Source organism: Aotus nancymaae, unplaced genomic scaffold (genome assembly GCF_030222135.1).
Source record: "Aotus nancymaae isolate 86718 unplaced genomic scaffold, 86718_ANA_hifiasm-v0.15.2.pri h1tg000059l, whole genome shotgun sequence".
In the NCBI taxonomy this organism is placed as follows: domain Eukaryota; kingdom Metazoa; phylum Chordata; class Mammalia; order Primates; family Aotidae; genus Aotus; species Aotus nancymaae.
The window spans coordinates 71,718,785-71,736,118 of record NW_026988473.1 but is presented as its reverse complement, the minus strand read 5'-3'; the positions used below and the strand labels follow the sequence as shown (position 1 = coordinate 71,736,118).

At 37.5% G+C, this 17,334-nt stretch overlaps 1 protein-coding gene across 1 annotated transcript in view; it reads left to right on the top strand.

Annotated features, from left to right (window-relative positions):
- RAB38 (RAB38, member RAS oncogene family) overlaps positions 1-17,334 on the top strand; it is a 63,218-nt gene that overhangs the window by 10,659 nt on the left and 35,225 nt on the right. Inside the window, exon 2 of the mRNA XM_012444860.2 lies at positions 15,814-16,094. Within this exon, the coding sequence (XP_012300283.1) occupies positions 15,814-16,094 (281 nt within the window). The remainder of the gene's footprint in view (positions 1-15,813; positions 16,095-17,334) is intronic.

Sequence of the window (17,334 nt, the reverse complement as noted above, 5' to 3'; positions counted from 1 at the left end):
TATTTCCTAATGCATGATAAACAGCATAAAAGTTTTTACATCTCCTGAGTTGTTATATATTGCATTTAGAAGGTGCTCATTCTATATTTTATAAGAGTAATTTATTAATTTTTAACCTGTATACTTTTGGATAGATCTAATAATTGAATGAATTGAATTTTTTGCATGCATCATTGCTGACACCATATGTTTGGTTTGACTTATTAACAGTCATCTTTCCTTTAGGTAGGAAAACCACTGTGCCTAAGGGACACAAGTCTCTAGTTTAAAAATTAAAGCTGAAAATAGTCGTGGTGCTTGTTGGTATCAGAATACAAATTAATATTTATATGGTATTTGAGGGATCTGAATGCTTGTATTGTGTAGTGTGTGTGTCTTAAATTAAAAAAAAATACACTAGACTCTAGAGGCTATAGCATAAGTTATCAGACTTTCTCAGTTCACCACATCCAAATCCTTAGTGTTATTTTTTTCATTGTGCCTCTAGGCCAAAAGCAATACCTAACAATCCTGTTCATTAAATAGCACCAAATAACTTAATAAGTGTTATTTTGTAAGAACTTAATAGCCATAAGAAAAAAAAAGAACATATAAATCAAAATAAAATTATTTTTATTTTTAATCACTACAGTTTAATATAGGCATGAGTATGGCTTTGGCCATGAAACAGCCTCTCAAACCTTTGAGCCGGAGTGGACGCCACCACCACACCACCCTCGTTTCCTGTTTCACATTGGTTTTCACGTGATTTTTGCATTTCATCACAGAAACTTCCAAAGCCCAGTTTCAAAAAGATACAATGACATCAAAAGGAATGTAGTGTTAACACTGCGAACTACCTCAAGCCAGTGGTTCCTGGGGTGTCTAATGGATCTTCAGTACTACTGTATTTGCCTTGAAATTTTAAAATATCCTGTTGCACCCATCTGAGTTCACCATGGCACCCCAGAGCACCTTGGCATGTATTTTGGGAGTTACAACTCTAGAGGAATCTGGAAATGCCTTAAGAGTGAAACCTTTAGAGCCCAAGATCTCTTGTTAGTTATTTATAAAAATGTATTTAATGGCTACTGAGTGGTATTGTCTCAAATGCTAAGTAATTCAAAAATAGTTTTTTGTTTTTTTTGTAATACGTTTGAGCTTACAGTTCAGAGATATTTTTAGGTTGTTTATTTATTTAGTTATAAACATGAGATGACGGTCCTTCTGCCTTGATTCATTCCAACTTCTCATCCATGACTTTATTTCATTCCTTCCAATCCTTTGTCCACTGTTGGACCTTACATTGCTATATGATCTTTTTATCTCCATCCACGTGAGTTATTTGCTTAAGCTGGGAGCATTAAACTCCAGTCTAAAATTATTCTGATAAAAAAATCTGTTGGGCTACTGTATTAGTACTCATTTTCACATACACACATATATACACTGCCTTAAATTTAAGTATACATTCAGCATTTAATGAGAATACTTTTGAAAATGTGTTTTAAAAGTAGAGGATGATAATCCATCTACCTTTTGTTCTGTAAGGTAATTATTTATGAACAACTCTAAAGCCAATATTTGCTTTTTGTGCCATCTTATTCTCTTGTTTACTTTAGCTTACTTAATTCAATTTACTTCATCTAGCTTTATCTTCTGGTTGAGTAAAGACAAAATTTGCCTGTAAGCGATGACAACTAACAGTAGGGTGAAGTGAGAGCCATGGTGTATGTAAGAACTAAGGAAATTGCTCAGAGAGTTTGGGTGGTTCTGAATTGTGAACAGATATTTGTCAGAAGGGATCTTAAAATGGCAGAAGTTTAATAGGCATAAAAGTAAATGAGTTAGAGCAAAGATTTTGTTTTCTTCAGCCTGTTCCTTTCCCTGCTGGGGTTCCCTCTCGGAAATAAGAAATAAATATTAATTGTTATTCATTATGTAAAGAGTACTTGTATTACTAGTTCCCTTCTATTCCGGAAGTCTGTTGTGAACATAAACTAACAGCCTCTTAGAGTACATGTGAAGGATGAGGGAGAGGTACCTTTCAGTGGGAGTGGATTTGCCATGGTATGGGAGTACGTGGAAGCAAGAAGCAGAACGTAGCAGAGCCTAGCAAGGCATAGGTTGGGACAAAACCTTGACCTCAGTCTGAAAATTAGCCTTAAACTTGTAGATAAAAGTGTGCAACCTCAAAAATCCCACAGGAGGTTGTAGGGTAGAATGTAATCATCATGAAGGCAAGGATTTTTTTCTAGTTATTAGAACATAACTAGCTAACTAGCTGTATGTTTTAGTTATATGTTCCTCGTTGTAATTCTGGAAAATTATAGGAATTTATTTTTTCGTTGTTGTTTAAAAAAAGAATGAAATTAGATGAGATGAAATTAGACAAAAACCTAACTAAAGTGATTTTAGTGGGAGTGGAAAGAAAGTGATGAATGCAACATATCAGATATAATAGAAAATCTTAAATACACAATAAGCCCGCAAGTATCCACTGGAAGAGGAGTAAGGAATTAAGAATTATTCCTTCACTCAGCTTGAGGACCTTATTAAATGCTTACTATGTAGAGTGCAGTGCTTGACACAGGGACTGCAGAAATTTGGTTCTGGCTATGGGGTGACTTGTTATTTTGTAGAGGAAGATTGTACCAGGTGAGTTCTAGGATATACACCAAGGTGACTTGGAAAAGTGGTGATTAATTGATATGTTTCTGTCATTGGTTAGATGGGGCGAAGTCATGAAAACAGATGAAAGAGTTTCTGAACCACTGCCAGACAGTCAAATAGGCTTTTCTTAAAAACTGGAAATAACCACTATTACTAGGTTGTCAGCCTGACTCTGATTTCAGTATGTGGGTTTCCCCTGAGTTTTGAAAACCAGCATAAGCCATTATGATGTCAGTTTTGACCATTTCAGCAATTATAGTTTGATTTTTTAAAATTCAAGATCATTGTGCAAGTTCCATATTTACTGTTGATTATATATTTACTTTCTGTTTTCCACACTGTTACTTCCTGGAAATATAGAGAACATCTTGGTGTCACATTTAGATCTACTGATTGTTCTATGACCTCAATACATGTATCATTTGGAATAGAGTAAACTGATTCCAAGGTAGTATTTCTTAAAGAAATGAGAATGATCATGAAAGCATAATAATCCAGGCTGAAACTTGTTACAACAGATATGCACATAACTCTGGTGGAATAATGTTATTTTTCTCCTCCAATAAACATCTATTGATCGTTTACTGGAAGCGGGAGCTGAGTATAGAGTAAGTTCATCAGTATGCAGCACTAATTCACGAATATACAATAATGCATTTTAGAGGAAGAAGGAACCTTCATTTGAATTTATTTCCACCATAAAATCTTGAGCTCTTATTGTATACTAAAGATGGAGAAATAAGCCTCTGGTTTTGCAATATTAAAATAAGATCAATCTGCTCTCCAGGATTTTCAGTGCCATGATTAGAGATCCAAGCATGGATGCACAGCATGGTCAGTGTCAGTGGTGTAGAATTTTTAAAATTCTGTGGGTTCACAAAGAAGAGATTCAGTGATTCCAGCTGTCAGGACAGGGAAGTATGCCACAAAAGTGGTGATATTTAAGTGCACATTTGAAGGATGCATAGGATTTTATTGAACAGAGTGGGAGTAGAGATGAGGAAGGAATTCAGGCTTTGGGAACAAAGATGTAAAAAGGCAAGGGAATCTGGAAAGTAATTTAGGATGTGTTGTAAAAAGAACAAGTCATCCAATGGGACTTGGCCATGGAGCACTTTCAAGGAAGTGACCAGAGAAGAGTTTGTAAAGGAGGTCAGAACCAAAAATATACAACATTACATGACATGTCAATGAAGGTGTCTTTTTCTTGGGCATTTAAGAGTCACTAAATAGCTAAAACAGCAGAGAGTAATAGTAAGATTTACCTTTTGAAAGTGGATTCCAGTGGAGATAAAGGTTTTCTTTTTTTCTAAACTTTTATTATAGATTCAAGGGAATACATATGCAAGTTTATGACATAGACATGGGTATATTGCATGATGATGAGCTTTGTGGTACAAGTTATCCCCTTACTTGGGTAGTGAGCATAGCACCCAACAGTTTTTCAACCCTTGTCCCTTCTTCTCTCCTCACTCTAGTAGTTCCTGGTTTCTGTTGTCATTATCTTCATGTCCATGGTTACCTCATGTATAGCTTCCACTTGTGAGGACATGCAGTATTTACTGTCCTGTTCCTGCATTAATTCACTTAGGATAATGCTATTCCTATCAATCAATCAACATCATTTTCCACAGAACTAGAAAAAACTATCCTATGGAATAAAAAGAAAGCCCCATAGCCAAAGTAATACTGAGCAAAAAGAACAAAATCAGAGGTATCACATTACTTGACTTCGAACTATAAGGCTACCTAACCAAAACAGCGTGATACTGTTACAAAAACAAACACATAGACCAAGAAACAGAATAGAGAACCCAGAAATAAAGATGCGCAATTACAGCCATCTGATCTTTGTTTCTACAAAGATCTACATTTATGTTTCTGCAGAGGATATGATTTCATTCTTTTTTTTTTTGTTTGCACAATATTCCATGATGAATATGTACCATGTTGTCTTTAACAAGTCCACCACTGATGGGCACCAAGTTGATTCCATGTCTCTGCTATTGTAAATAGCACTGCAATGAACATGCATGTGCACACGTTTTTTTGGTAGAATGATTTGTTTTCTTTTGGATCTATATGAAAGAGTGGGATTGCTGGGTTGATTAGTAAGTAGTTGTGTTTTAAGTTCTTTGAGAAATCTTCAAACTGCTTTCCATGATGGCTGAACTCATTTTCATTCCCACCAAAAGTGTGTAAGCATTCTCTTTTCTCTGAAGCCTTGCCAGTATCTGTTGTTTTTTTGACTTTTCAGTAATAGCCATTCTGACTGGTGTGAGATAGTATCTAATTTGCATTTCTCTGGTGTTTAGTGATATGAGATACTTTTTCATGTTTATTGGCTGCTTGTATATTTTCTTTTTGAGAACTGTCTGTTCATGTTTTTGCCCATTTTTAATGGGGTTATTTGTTTTATTCTTGTTCAGTTATTTAAATTTGTTATAGAGTGTGGATATTAGACAGTTGCTGGATGTGTAGTTTGTGAATTTTCTCCCACTCTATAGATTGTTTACTATGTTGATAGTTTCTTTTGTTGTACAGAAGCTCTCTAGTTTAATTGGGTTCCACTTGTCAATTTTTGTTTTTGTTGCAATTGCTTTTGAGGAGTTAGTCATAAATTATTTTCCAAGGCTGATGTCCAGAATGGCGTTTTCTAGGTTATCTTCTAGGTTTCTCTTCCAGTTTGAGATCTCACATTTAAATCTTTAATCTAATCTTGAGTGAATTTTTCTGTGTGGTGAAAGATAGGTGTCCAGTATCATTCTTCTGCATATGGCTAGGCAGCTATCCTGGCACCATTTATTGAATAGGGTGTCCTTTCCCTACTGTTCAGTTTTGTCAACTTTGTCAAAGATCAGATGGCTGTAATTGTGCATCTTTATTTCTGGGTTCTCTATCCTGTTTCATTGGTCTATGTGTCTGTTTTTGTAATAGTACCATGCTGCTTTGGTTAGGTAGCCTTAGAGTTTGAAGGTGAGTAATGTGATATCTCTGGTTTTGTTCTTTTTGCTTAGTATTACTTTGGCTATTGGGAGTTTTTGATTCCATATGAATTTTAGGATGGTTTTTTCTAGTTCTATGAAAAATGATCTTAGTAGGTTGATAGGAATAGCACTGAATGTGTAGATTTTTTGGGGGTAGTATGGCCATTTTAAGGATATTGACTCTTCCAATCTATGAGCTTGGAATGTTTTTCTCTTTGTTTATATCATCTGTGATTGTTTTTAATAGTGTTTTATAGTTCTCCTTGTAGAGATCTTTTACCTCTTTCCTTGGTTAAATGTATTCCTAGGTATTTTATTTTATTTTATTTTATTTTTTTCTGTTACTGTAAATGGGATTGTGTTCTTAATTTGGCTGTTAGCTTGAACATTATTGGTGTATAGAAATGCTATTGATTTTTATACACTGATTTTGTATCCTGAAAGTTTACCGAAGTCACTTATCAGTTCTAGAAGCCTGAAATTTTACTGAAGTCATTAATAGTTCTAGGGAGTCTTTAGGGTTTTTGAGGTATAGAATGTATTGGCCATAAAAAGAGGTAGTTTGACATTTTCTTTTCCTATTTGGAATTTTTAAAATTTCTTTCTCTTGCCTGATTACTCTGGCTAGCATTTCCAGTATTACGTTGAATAGGTACAATGAGAATGGGCATCCTTGTCTTGTTCCAGGTCTCAAGGAGAGTGCTTCCAGTTTTTGCCTGTTCAGTATGATGTTGACTGTGGGTTGGTCATAGATCACTGTTATTATATTGAGGTATGTTTCTTTGATACCTATTTTTTGAGAGTTTTTATTTTATCATGAAGGATGTTGGATTTTATCAAAAGCTTTTTCTGAGTCTATTAAGATGATCATATGGTTTTTGTTTTTAATTCTGTTTGTGTGATGAATCACATTTATTGATTTATATATGTTGAACCAACCTTGCATCCAGGAATGAAGTCTATTTGATCATGGTGAATTGACCATTTCCTGTGGTGTTGGATTTGGTTTGCTAGTATTTTGTTGACGAATTTTGTGTCTATGTTCATCAGGGATATTGGCCTGTAGTTTTCTTTTTTCACTGTGTTTTGTCAGATTTGGGTATCAGGGTGATGCTGGCTTTCTAGAATGAGTTAGAGAGGAGACTCTTCTTGATTTTTTTGAAAGTTTTAGTAGGATTGATACCAAGTCTCTTTTGGTATGATTGGCAGAATTTGGTTGTGAACCCATCTGGCCTGGGACTTTCTTTGGTTGGTAGGTTTTTTATTACTGATTCAATTTTGGAAGTCATTATTGGCCTAGTCAGGGTTTTAATTCCTTCCTGATTCAATCTTGGCAGATTGTGTATTTACAGGAATTTATTCATTTCCTCTAGAATTTCTAGTTTGTTTGCAAAGAAGTGTTAATAATAGTTTCTGTTAATCTTTTGTATTTCTGTGGAATCACTTGTAACGTCACCTTTATAATTTCTGATTGAACTTATTTGGATCTTCTCCCTTTTCTTCTTTCTTAACTTAGCTTGTGGTCTATTGATCTTGTTCATTATTTCAAAGAACTGACATTTGGTTTCATTGATACTTTGTATGTATTTTTGGGTCTCAGTTTCATTCTGTTATGCTCTGATTTTAATTTTTTTTTCTGATGTTAGATTGTCTATTTAAGATCTTTCTAACTTTTTTAAAATATCCATTTAGCACCATAAACTTTCCTCTTAATAACCCTACTTTTGCTGCTGCCCAGAGATTTTGGTATGCTTTGTCCCTGTTTTTATTTATTTCAAATTTTTTTTTTTTTTTTTTCTTGAGACGGAGTTTCGCTCTTGTTACCCAGGCTGGAGTGCAATGGCGCGATCTCGGCTCACCGCAACCTCTGCCTCCTGGGTTCAGGCAATTCTCCTGCCTCAGCCTCCTGAGTAGCTGGGATTACAGGCACGTGCCAACATGCCCAGCTAATTTTTTGTATTTTTAGTAGAGACGGGGTTTCACCATGTTGACCAGGATGGTCTTGATCTCTTGACCTCGTGATCCACCCGCCTCAGCCTCCCAAAGTGCTGGGATTACAGGCGTGAGCCACCGCACCCGGCTTATTTCAAAAATTTTTTAAAAATTTCTTCATTTCATTGTTTATCCAAAAGTCATTCAAAAGCAAGTTGTTTTTATTTCCATGTAATTGTGTGGTTTTGAGAGATCTTCTTGGTATTGATTTCTATTTTTATTCCACTGTGGTTCAAGAGTATGATTATATGTTTTCAATTTTTTCAAATTTATTGCAACTTGTTTGATGTCTGGGCATATGTTCAATATTGATATGTTCTGTGCAGATGAGAAGAATGTTTATTCTGTGGTTGATGGGTAGAGTATTCTGTAGATGTCTGTTAGGTCTAATCGGTAAGTGTCAAATTCAAGTTCGGAATTTGTCACTTTTTTGCCCTAATCATTTGTTGATACTGACAGTGTGATTTTGAAGTCCTCCACTATTATTGTGTGGTTGTCTATGTCTTTTCAGAGGTCTAGAAGTACTTGTTTCATGCATCTGACTACTCTAATGTTGGGTGCATAATGTATTTAGGACAGTTAAGTTTTCTTGTAGAATTGAGCCCTTTATTATCATGTAATGCCCTTCTTGGTCCTGTTTGAGTGTTGCCAGTTTAAAGTGTGTTTTATCTGACATAAGAATGGCAACCTGTGATTTTTTTTGTTTTCTGTTTGTGTGCTGGATCTTTCTCCACTCTTTTACTTTGAGCCTATAAATGTCATTATATATGAGATGGATCTCTTGAAGACAGCATATGGATGGATTGTGTTTTTCTCTCCAACTTGCCATTCTGTGCCTTTAAAGTGAGGAGTTTAGACCATTTACATTCAAGGTTGATATTGATCTGTGAGGTTTTGCTCTTATGAAGTTATTAGCTGTTTTGCTCTGAAATACAAGTTTCTATTGTGTGGTTGCTTTATAGGGCCGGTGGGCTCTGTACTTAAGTGTGTTTTTGTGGTAGCCATATAGTTTTTTCATTCCTGTATTTAGAACTCCCATAAAGATTTCTTGTAAGGCTGGTCTGTAGATTTCCTTAGCACTTGTTTGTTTTGAACGATTTTTATTAATCTCCTTCACTTACGAGCTTAGTTTTGGTGAGGTATAATTTTTTTTTTTTTTGAGACAAAGTCTCGCTCTGCTGCCTAGGCTGCAGTGCGGTGGCACAATCTTGGCTCTCTACAACCTCCGCCTCCCAGGTTCAAGCAATTCCGGCCTCAGCCTCCCGAGTAGCTGGGTCTATAGGCATACTCCACCATGCCTGGCTAATTTTTGTATTTTTAGTAGAGACGGGATTTCACTATGTTGGCCAGACTAGCCTTGAACTCCTGACCTCTTGATTCACCTGCCTTGGTCTCCCAAAGTTCTGGTATTACAAGCATGAGCCACTCCACCCAGCCAGGATATGACATTCTTAATTGAAATTTCTAATCTTTAAGAATGCTGAAAATAGATTCCTAATCTCTTCTGGGTCATAAGGTTTCTACTGAAATGTCCACTGTTAGCCAAATGGGGTTCCCTTTGTATGCAATTTGACCTTTTTCTTTAGCTGCCTTTAAGAATTTTTTCTTTAGCATTGATCTTGGACAATGTAGTGACTAGGTGACTTGCTGATGTTTATTTTGTGTAGTATCTGGCAGATGTTCTCTGGATTTCTTGTATCTAAATCTCTACCTCTCTAGCAAGATTAGGGAAATTTTCTTGGATTATTCCCCCAAATATGTGTTCCAGGTTTTTAAATTTTTCTTCTCTTGCAGGAATGCCAGTAATTTGTAGCTTTGATCTCTTTACATAATCCCATATTTCTCCAAAACTTCTTTATTAAAAAAAATAATTCTCTGTTTTTTTTTGTATACCTGACTGGGTTGGTTCAAAAGAACAGTTCCCAAGCTCTGAAATCGTTTCTTCTGCTTGGTTCAGTCTATCAATAAAGCTTTCAATTATATTTTGGAATTCCTTAAGTGAGCTGTCCAATTCCAGAAGCTATGATTAATTACTTTTTAAGATTGATCTCCTCCTTCATTTCCTGAACTGCTTTAGAAGTTTCTTTTTAATCTTGTATTGGACTTCATTGAGCTTCCTTGCAATCCATGATTTGAATTCTTGATCTGTCACTTCTGAGTTTGTATTTTCATTAGGGACCTTTGCTGGAAAGCTAGTGCAATCACTACATTCCTATGTTTCATAGTGTCAGAATGTTTGCACTTGTTCCTTCTCATTTGAAAATTCTGTCACTTATAATTTTTGTAATTATTTTCATGTTTGTAGAATTAATTTCTTTTCCTTTCTTTCCCTATGATACTATTGCTGTTTTTTTCTCTCTTTTCATTTTCCTTTCCTCGCTTCCCTAGGGTCTTTTGGTTTTGCTTCTGTAGCCTTATGTACTTCTTTCTACAGGTTTTATATTGGGCTGTGCAGTTTGACCTATAAGCCAGTAGATAGTACTTATGCGTGATAGCAGACTGCAGCCAAAGTGGCTAGGTATATACTTGATCCTTGTTTACTGGCAGAAGCTCTCTGTTGCCTCAGGCAATGGGGTGATTCTTGGAATGCACAGTGGTCTGAGCCCCCTGCTCAGCCCTGGGGATTGGGAGCCACAATGGGTGGGGCCAGACCAGGTAGATTCATCTACAGGGCCCCTAATGGCAGGTGCAAGCACCCTGTGCTGAAGAAGAATCTGGGGGGCAGCCACCAAGTGCCCAGTTGTGTGCCTTGGCATCAAGCTGGGAAACCTCCTCAGCCCCAAGTGCCCTGCATGGGAAGGGTAGCAGCCTAAACTCCTAATCCAAGAGAATAAGTGCTTCAGATGCCTAGAGATCTGCCTAGATGTAGAGCAGAGAGGCTCTCTTTGCACCACAATCTCTACACAGGACAGGTGGGATGGCTCAGGCTGCCAATTCAGGTAAGCTGATGCTTCTAATGGCTGGAGATTTGCCTGGGCATGGAGCAGAGAGGGCCTCATTGCCTCATGATCTATGTTCAGGGCAGGTGTGATGGCTCAGGCTACTGAGCCAGATGAGCAGGTGCTTTGAATGCCCAGAGTTCTGCCCTGGCATGAAACAGAGTTGGCCTTCCTGCACCAGGATCACTGCATAGGATGAGTGGTGCAGGTCAGACTACTGCTCCAGGTGAACAGGCTATCTGAATGCCTGGAGATTTACCTAGCCATGGAGTGGTGAGGAATTTGCTGTACCATGATCTATGTCTATCAAGTGTGGGGTAGCTCAGGCTGCTGGTCCGGGCAAGCGGGTGCTCCAAAAGCCTGGATTTCTGCCAGGGAACAGAGAGGGCCCTGCTGCACCACAGTCTCAGGGGAGCAGGCTGGACACCTGCAGATTGGTTCCACATTGCCAAGGTGGCCCTAGATTTACAGATATAAGTATTACTGCCCAGTGGAAACTGCAGCTTTATCAACTCTCCTCCTGTCCCAGGGTTGTGGCAGAGGAAAACACAATTCCGGCACCTACTGCTGAGGTGCTTTCCACACGTCTGCGCTGCTCTAGAGTGAGTGCTTCAGTCTCTGGCTAGAGATTAAAATGAATGGCTGCCTTTCTTTTTTTTTTTTTTTTTTTTTTTTGAGACGGAGTTTCGCTCTTGTTACCCAGGCTGGAGTGCAATGGTGCGATCTCGGCTCACCGCAACCTCCGCCTCCTGGGTTCAGGCAATTCTCCTGCCTCAGCCTCCTGAGTAGCTGGGATTACAGGCACGCGCCACCATGCCCAGCTAATTTTTTGTATTAGTAGAGACGGGGTTTCACCATGTTGACCAGGATGGTCTTGATCTCTTAACCTCGTGATCCACCCGCCTCGGCCTCCCAAGAATGGCTGCCTTTCTATGCTCTCAGATTAAAAATGGCATCCTGGTCTTGGTCATGAGTCTAGGAAAATGTCTGCAGCTTTTCCTCACATCTTTTCCTAACAATGTCTCCAAGACAATCCACAAGTTAGCTCCAGGGCTTGGGAGGAACAAAGTGCTTTCCTTGGCATGCTTTGCTGGGATCCCCAATGGAAAGGCAAATACAGAGGGAGGCTCTCTGCCTCTCTCACATACTGAAGCTTCCCTGACTTTTATTAGCTGGATGCTATCAAAGGGGCTGTTTGCCCATGTTCCCCTCCCTGGGGTCCGGGATATCCTTCATGATTCTGGTGGATTCCCATTTTCTTTCTTGAAATAAAGCCCACACAGTTGGTCTTTATGCACTATCTTGCTATTTCCAAGTGGCTGAGGCATGTTAAAAGGCTCTAATGTACTATCTCGGCAGGGGGAAAAAAGAAACAGTAGTTTTAAGATTAGATCATACATTAATATCACCTAGAGATGGCTTAAAAAATACAAATTCCTGACCTCTACACTAAAACAACACAATAAATAATCTCTGAGACGTGCAACCCGGGGATGGGTATTCAATAAACACCTCAGGTGATTTCTTATGCTGCCAGAATGTCAACTGTCTAAAGACCTGTGCTTACATTTATGTTTATATTTGGGGAGAGAGACAGTGATGAGAGCCTAGATGCTGAGTTCCCCAGTTAAGGGGCTCCCAGGCGTCCAGCTGAGGACCGATGAGGGGCTGAACTGGAGCAGGAGCAGTGCTGGGGGAGAGGAGGGGCAGAGTCAAGGACTACCTCTAAAGTAGAAGTGTTAGTTGGATACTGGAGCCTCTTTGGTTGAAGGAGTGAGGAGAGAGCTAGAAGATGACTTGAAGTAAAAATATCGCTAGACACACATTATGGCTGTGATGCTTGTGTCTATTTTTTGCTGAGTCTGTGACACGAAATGGACCATTTCAGGCTGTTGCGACAGAGGGCCAAAGTTTGATTTAATCTAAGTCATGAGGAAGGGGCCTTTGAAATCAGCCACACCAGGTTCATTTTGTAGATAAAAAAAACTGAGTCTCAGGGAAAGAAATAACATTTGTCTAAGTCTATTTTGGTAACCAGTGAGTAAAATTAAGACCCATGTCTTCTGACTTTTCAAGCTAGTGTCTTCTGCTGTTAAATTATCTAAATAGTTCTTGCATCCATTATATTAACTTTTGTGATCTGATTGATTGCTTTGCCATTTAACACCCCTCATAGCCAAAAGCTGAATCTTGAGCCCCATCTACACTACTATGAAGTGTGTGTTTAAGAGCATTGGGGACTTACGTGGTGAAGTTGATTATTTTCAGTGCAGTAATCCAGTGTGACACAACTTAGTTTAGAAGTTCCTGCTAGGCAAAAACTATACATTTCCAGCACAAAGCATAGAGCGTTAGCCACATTAGCCAATCTGTAAATGTGTGTTGAATAAGTGATCTAAAGCCAAGGGAAGTTTTTGAATTATAGTCATTTTTTAAAAGGAAATTTAACTGTAATGAATTCATCAGGTCTCTACTTTGCCCAAAAGTACGCACGTACTCTGAGTCACATGGTTCTCATTCTTTGAATAAGAAACAGCCAAGAGCGCTGTCAGCTGACAAAGGAAGGAAACAATGTCAGTACTAGAAATGCTCTGATCTAAATGTGACCCCTTGCTGGAATGTCAAAAGTAAAATCTTTCCAAGTGGGCTGGCCCAGTGACCTCAACATACAAACGTCTTTTCTTTCTAGAAACAAACTGTCTTCTTCTTGTTTCTGATCTGACACACATACATTCACAAACTCAAACACACATACACACACACACACACACACACACACATATATTTTCCTTTTTGATTCTCTATGAAGGTATAGCCTACATGCTGCTTTTTGTATGGTCTTAAAATAACTCTTTATTATATATTTAAAATGCAAAATCTTTATTCTTGAGGACCACCATATTCTACGATGAAAACCTCTGGACAAGCAGATTATTAAATAAGCCATGACTTGGCTCTTCATCTGATTAGATCCTTGAAAGAGATCATAAGACATCCTTTAAAAGCCTCAAGGCCTTGGAAGTTCTGAATAATCACAGAAGGCTTTTTTCCTCTATTTTTCTGAAATGTCATAGCCACCCTGGGCAATATCAAAGGAGATCACTGTTTGCACCAGGAATTTAAAAAGAATAGAAATATAAAACTTATTTGGGAAAACTGAAAGTTCATCTGTGGATTATGTGTCACGTGGAAAGTATTTTGCCCCTTTATTTCATTGATTAGACAACTGTGGGATATTAAAAAAAAAAGCTTCTCTGGTGTAATCCACGTAAAAAATACTGTAAGACTGTCATATGCTGGCCCTGACAAAATACTCTTTTTTCCAGTGATACTTGCTTCTGCACACATGCTCACACACTGGGGCCAGAGCCCTTGATCTTCATTCATTCTCACTAAGTGCTTAGGGCGCCTTCTCTTACAATTTCAGTGCTACTACCAATGTAAATATAACAATCTATAAAACAGCTTGCTAACTTGAATTAAAACTTACCATTATAAAACTTTGAGCTCAAAATTAAGAGTAAAGTGTTCTTAGAGATATGTTGACCTGTGTTTTCTTAGATACAACCCACTTTTAGCATTTTACTCTTTCCAAGAAAAGTTGACTTGTTAAATACACACTGACTTTGTTTTAATTTGTGTAACTTTATAAGACTCTTAACATAAATAAATTCCCAAACCAGAATAAAAAGACTTCATCTGGTCACATACTTTTGGGGTTTTGAGATCAGAAAATATAAGCCAGTCTTCATTAGCTCCTATCTTCAGCAACTATTAATAGACAGAGTTAGAAGTAATAGGATTTTGTTCATTTTTGTTACTCAGCTGAAATACTTATAATTTTTTTATCATAAACTCTGATCTGAAACTCTGATTTCAGAACTTGTGCCATATCGTCTTTCATATTTTTTAGCATGCTGCCAAAAGAGAAGGAAAACTCAAGTATTGACTAGTTCTAATGTACTATCTGGGTGCCTTGCATATATTAATTCACTTCGTCCACATGACAACACTGTGCAGTACAAATTATTATTGCCATTTTGCAGATAAAGAAGAATGAACTTAAAGTGCTTAAGAAACTTGGCAATATTCAATCAGAAAATTAAGCATCAGAGAAAAATTGATTCCTGCTGATTCTAACTAATTCTAAAACCAATCCTTATCCTAAAAAAAAAAAAAAGAAACTTATTTAGTGTTTTGCTGTAGGAAGGCTTTTCTTATCCAATAGGTTGTAGAGTATTTAAGGGTAGAGACCATCTAGTTTACTGTTGTATTCTGTGAAGCTAGTCCAGAAACTGGCAACAATACAATAGATGTCCAATAAATATCTGTTCAGTCAAATTCAATGGGATGGTACTGGTACATAAGCCCGCAGAAGAGAGAGTACAATCTTTAGTTTAGTAGTTGAGAGTATTCAATGTTGACAAAAGACTGTGAGCTCTAGATTCAAACAGCTCGGGTTTGTATTATGATTTCTCAAGCTTACCATCTGTGTAATTTGAGAATGTTACTTAGACTAAGTCTCAATTTTTTCACTTTAAAATGGGGGTAATAATTTTACCTTCATGATCACTATGTAAATCACATTTCTCATGGTTAGTAAACATGCAATGAATAGTAGCTATTATTATAACCTTTAATTGGATTAGATTGTAGATCCCTTTTAAACATACTCCATAATTTATTTATTATGTTTATTGTTTAAAATCTGTCTTCCCATTAAAATATAATCTCCATGGTGTCAGGGATTCTAATGTTTTAATCAGAGTATCCCAAATGTTTAGAACAGTGTTGCCCAATTGAATGTTTTATACTGATAGAAATGTTTTCTATTGGCATAGTGTAATACAGTAGCCATTAGCGACGTGTGGTGACTGAACACTTGAAATGTAGCTAGCTAGAGTGACAGAGTACTTGAATTACAAATTTTATTTAGTTTTTGTTCATTTAATTTAAATATCCATACGTGGTTACTGGAATACTGTATTAGCACAGGTCTAGAATATTACATGGTACACAGAAGTTTCTCAGTACCTATTCATTAAATGAATGAATTCTCTTCTGAACTAAAAAATCAAGAACAAAGCTGCATGATTGCATATTTGGTTTACTCTTTAAAGATTATCCATAAAGATGAAGCACTTTACTGAGTGACTTCCTCCTCTGGAGGCTGCATGAAGTTCTAATATGATTTGGTTTACAATTGTAGTATGTTTTTCATTTTTATTTCTTTTTGGTGTCAGGTCAAGAAAGATTTGGAAACATGACAAGAGTCTATTACCGAGAAGCTATGGGTGCATTTATTGTCTTCGATGTCACCAGGCCAGCCACATTTGAAGCAGTGGCAAAGTGGAAAAATGATTTGGACTCTAAGTTAACTCTCCCTAATGGCAAACCAGTTTCAGTGGTTTTGTTGGCCAACAAATGTGACCAGGGGAAAGATGTACTCATGAACAACGGCCTCAAGATGGACCAGTTCTGCAAGGAGCATGGTTTCGTAGGATGGTTTGAAACATCAGCAAAGGTAATGTGACTTTAAATAATAAGCTTATTATAGGCAAGATTAACAAAGAAAATGGCACATAATCATCACCATTATCATAATGATAATAATATGTTTGTTTAGTGATTTATGATTTCCCAACTGCTTTAAGTTCTTTCTCATTTCAAGGTGATGAGTACGCAAGGCAGGAATTATCTGCAATTTAAGATCATCGTGGCAAAAGGAGGAAAGCAACTTGTACAAGGTTATAATAATAATAGTTAGTAACTGTGTTTGCTTTTTGAGGTCTTACTGTGAGCCAGGCATATTTTCCATTTTTTTTTTTTTTATGAGACAGAGTTTCACTCTTGTTGCCCAGGCTGGAGTGCAATGGTGCAATCTCTGCTCACTGCAACCTCTGCCTCCCAGGTTCAAGTGATTCTCCCACCTCAGCCTCTTGAGTAGCTGGGATTATAGGCATGTGTCACTGCGTCCAGCTAATTTTGTATTGTTGGTAGAAAGAGGGTTTCTCCGTGTTGGTCTGGCTGGTCCTGAACTCCCAACCTCAGGCGATCCACCTGCCTCAGCTTCCCAAAGTGCTGGGATTACAGGCATGAGCCACGTACCCGGCCTCCGAGCCAGACATATTTGCATGCATTTTACTGTTTAGTCCTCACAGAAACTTCATTAGGTGAGTATTATGTTACAGTAAATGTCTTATTTGTGTGTTAGTTAATTTACACAATCAATATTAAATATGTTCATCTGTATGTCACGAATTGTGCTTGCTCCTATGAAAGAAAAGATGGCAAACACCACATTGGGCATACTGGAATAGTGGGGTAACAGAGAATAGACAGCAAACACAAATGTGAAGAACACAGCATAGCTTGGCCATGCTGATTCCCCTGGGTGGCAGAGAAGTGACCAGAGGCAGAGCTGAGGCAGGGCTGGAAGATGAAGGATCCTGTGTAGTGGATAAGGATAATGTACTTCTCATAGCACCCTCACGTTGTCAACTGGTATGTCAGGTGCCTGATTTTTGTTCTGCTCTCTTTTTGTTTGTGCCTGTATTTTAAAAATCTCAGTATCACAGGAAAAAAAACTTTCATGGCAAAATTTGAAAATCCATAAAAAACCATAACTGAAATTTAAAAAATGACTATTTTTGCTGTATTTTCTGATTTTTGTTTGTGTGCATATAATTACATTAGAATTCATCTTACATGGTTTTACATCATGATCTTTCCACTTTTATTCAAATATTAAATGTTTGTGGAGC